The sequence below is a fragment of the Labeo rohita genome, chromosome 1, assembly GCF_022985175.1.
Source record: "Labeo rohita strain BAU-BD-2019 chromosome 1, IGBB_LRoh.1.0, whole genome shotgun sequence".
NCBI lineage: Eukaryota > Metazoa > Chordata > Actinopteri > Cypriniformes > Cyprinidae > Labeo > Labeo rohita.
In genome coordinates this window covers 37,606,848-37,609,604 of record NC_066869.1, presented here as the reverse complement: position 1 = coordinate 37,609,604, position 2,757 = coordinate 37,606,848, and the positions used below count along the sequence as shown (strand labels likewise).

At 41.9% G+C, this 2,757-nt stretch overlaps 1 protein-coding gene across 1 annotated transcript; it reads left to right on the top strand.

Moving 5' to 3' along the window:
* The first annotated feature begins 447 nt into the window (after positions 1-447).
* On the top strand, positions 448-2,499 carry helt (helt bHLH transcription factor). The gene is made up of 4 exons (XM_051117890.1): positions 448-865; positions 1,498-1,602; positions 1,687-1,783; positions 1,963-2,499. Exons 1-4 carry the CDS (start codon positions 836-838, stop codon positions 2,406-2,408), a joined length of 678 nt encoding a protein of 225 aa, XP_050973847.1. The 5' UTR covers positions 448-835; the 3' UTR covers positions 2,409-2,499.
* Positions 2,500-2,757: the final 258 nt, after the last annotated feature.

Genomic DNA, 2,757 nt, shown 5'->3' with positions numbered 1-2,757 from the left:
CATTCCGCTCAATAGACATTTTCTTATAGGATAATAGGATACAAATTGAGCCCCTCTGAAGGGAATCCAGCGGTGGGTAACCCTCGTGTGCCAAAGACGGCTGGAGTCTCTAACATGGTCGGAGGGGCCGCTCGTGTGCCAGGCCGGGTCCCCACACCTGCCGAGGCCCCTAACAAAACTAGAGAATGTAAACAAAAACCCGGCCGTAGCCCATGAAAGATGGACGTGTCACCAAGTCGTGTGAGAAACGCCGCGAACAAACGGGGGGACTCCGTCTCCAAAAGGTCTCCCCTGAACTCGGCGGAACAGCCTATTATGTGCTTACTTAATTACTATAATAACAGTAGACAGGCTTTAAACCTGAGACGGGCTTGGGATGGAAGTTAAGATGCCTTGCTGGGACCCATAAACAGGCGATCGTGTGAGAAACGCGACGTGGAACAGAAAGGGACGCCTTGCTCCGGGGGCTTTGTTTTCATTGCGCGCGCTGCGCTCGCTCGCGAGCCGTCTCCGACGAGGCCTGTTACTATGCAAATAATATTCTACAAACCATCACGTGTCTTTAGATAGGCCACGTGGATTAACAAAGTAGGTCTGCCCCCCGCTAGCCCACAGCTTCAGGTTTTACTATTTCTTTAACTGATCCTAAGTGCACACATTAACCAAAAGCTCGCCTTTAATCCTATGGAATAATTTAGGGCCATGAATGTGCGAGCGCTTTATAAGCGGCTGCCTCAGTCAGCTCATCTCAGTCTCAAGCGTCTGGAAACAGGAGAACCTAGTCTACTAGTCTAGCTACAATATTTGTACAATTCTATACCTAGTTTTTTACCAAATGATGGCGTCTAAGATGAAGGATCGCAAGGTATGTGGATACTTCAGTGGCGCTCACATGATGCCAGTAACTGCATGCAGTCGATATACTCCTTGAATGTTTGATTTATATATTTCTACCACTGTTATAACTAACTGACATGTTTCGCGTGAAGTTAGCTTTTTTCCATTAATATTTTTATTTTATTTTCTATTGATATATCCTACTAAAACAAGCATATCAGCATTGTTCGCGCGTATTTTTTTTAGAATATAGGCTATAGACCTGTAGGGTGTAGACCTATTACTTGATTTTCCTGTCTTGCATTAAATGTAAAATATTTTTATTCTCAATGAATTAAGTGTATCTGTTTACTTTTTTGCGCGAGTTAAAGCGCTTTCCTTCAGTGACACCCGAAATATGTTTTGCGCGCAGGGAAACTTAGCGCAGCGCGGCTCTCCATATGATTCATAACTTATGTATATGACAAATATTATTCATTGTACGGTATTTTATCGAACAAATATATAATCTTTCCGAGGTTTCATTATAATAACTAAAATATGCGTTGATTGCTTTTTACATTTAGTAAAACTTATCCAACACATAATACAACCAAGCTTATTTTGTGTTTGATAATGGCACTTTTCTTCCTTTGACTTACTTGTGTTATCTTCCCACAGAAAACTCCTGTTTCTCACAAGGTCATTGAGAAAAGAAGAAGAGACCGAATCAACAGATGTCTAAACGAACTTGGAAAGACAGTTCCTATGGCATTGGCTAAACAGGTGCGCAGCTGAAACATTGAATGAGTTCAAGTGCATTAATTGTTAGTATATATGATAACTGACAGACTTCGTATATCAAAACAGAATTCTGGGAAACTCGAGAAAGCAGAAATCCTGGAAATGACTGTGCAGTATCTGCGCGCCCTCCACTCCGCAGACTTCCCGCGCGGGAGAGAAAAAGGTGTGTGAGAAATACCAAAACCACTTAACATATATTCAGATTAACAAATTTGAATACAAATATTGTCAACTTAAATAAGGTTCCGTGCTCACATCGCAAAAAGTCAAATTATTAAGTTTTTAAAACGTCATATCTAGTTATTCCCTGCTAATTTCTAACAACGTTCTTTGTTTTCACAGGAGAACTGCTGACAGAGTTCGCCAATTACTTTCACTACGGCTATCACGAGTGCATGAAGAACCTCGTTCACTATCTGACCACCGTGGAGCGAATGGAGACCAAAGACACCAAGTACGCACGGATCCTCGCCTTCCTGCAGTCCAAAGTCGTCACCGAGCCCGTGTTTGGCTCGTTAGGTACAATCTCGCCAGATCCCACGGACCTTCTGTGCCAGCTGGAGTACCAGAGTACAAGTCCAACCGAGTCAGTGTTTCAGCAGAGCCCTCCCGGACACTTTTCCTGGCACAGCTCGGCGCGCAGCCCCACGCTCGCGTACCCGGCGATGTCTCAGCACAGCGGATACTTGTCACCGGTTCAGGGACTCGATCATCATTACATGAACTTCATCGGGCACTCACACCCCAATGCCTTCAGCTTACACAATGCACAACACGCTGCTCTGTAAATACGTCTGCAAATGTCCTTAATTTATATATCTGTACATGATTTATTTTAATATGTAGATATATCATGAAATAAATGATGTTTGAATACGATTCTCTCTTTTGGCAAGATGTTGGAAGTCCTTTATCGTAGACGAATAGCTGAAATAGTGTGTTCTCATTGGGATCAATTTATTAGTCGTTTAATAAACTAAATAATTCATAATATGAGCAAAATTGGAAAACAATAACGGGTATGGACAATGATACACTATGAGGGTTTTTATAAATCAAGTTCTCTTAACACGCAAAATTGCATTATGTATTTAAAATCTGTTGCTATTTTCAAATAATGTAACACTGTATTTTAAG

Excerpts from the sequence above, each read along its gene's own strand:
- helt (XM_051117890.1), top strand. The coding sequence starts at position 836 with ATGATGGCGTCTAAGATGAAGGATCGCAAG. Across the intron at positions 866-1,497 it reads CTAAGATGAAGGATCGCAAG|AAAACTCCTGTTTCTCACAA; the intron begins GTATGTGGATAC and ends ATCTTCCCACAG. Across the intron at positions 1,603-1,686 it reads CTATGGCATTGGCTAAACAG|AATTCTGGGAAACTCGAGAA; the intron begins GTGCGCAGCTGA and ends ATATCAAAACAG.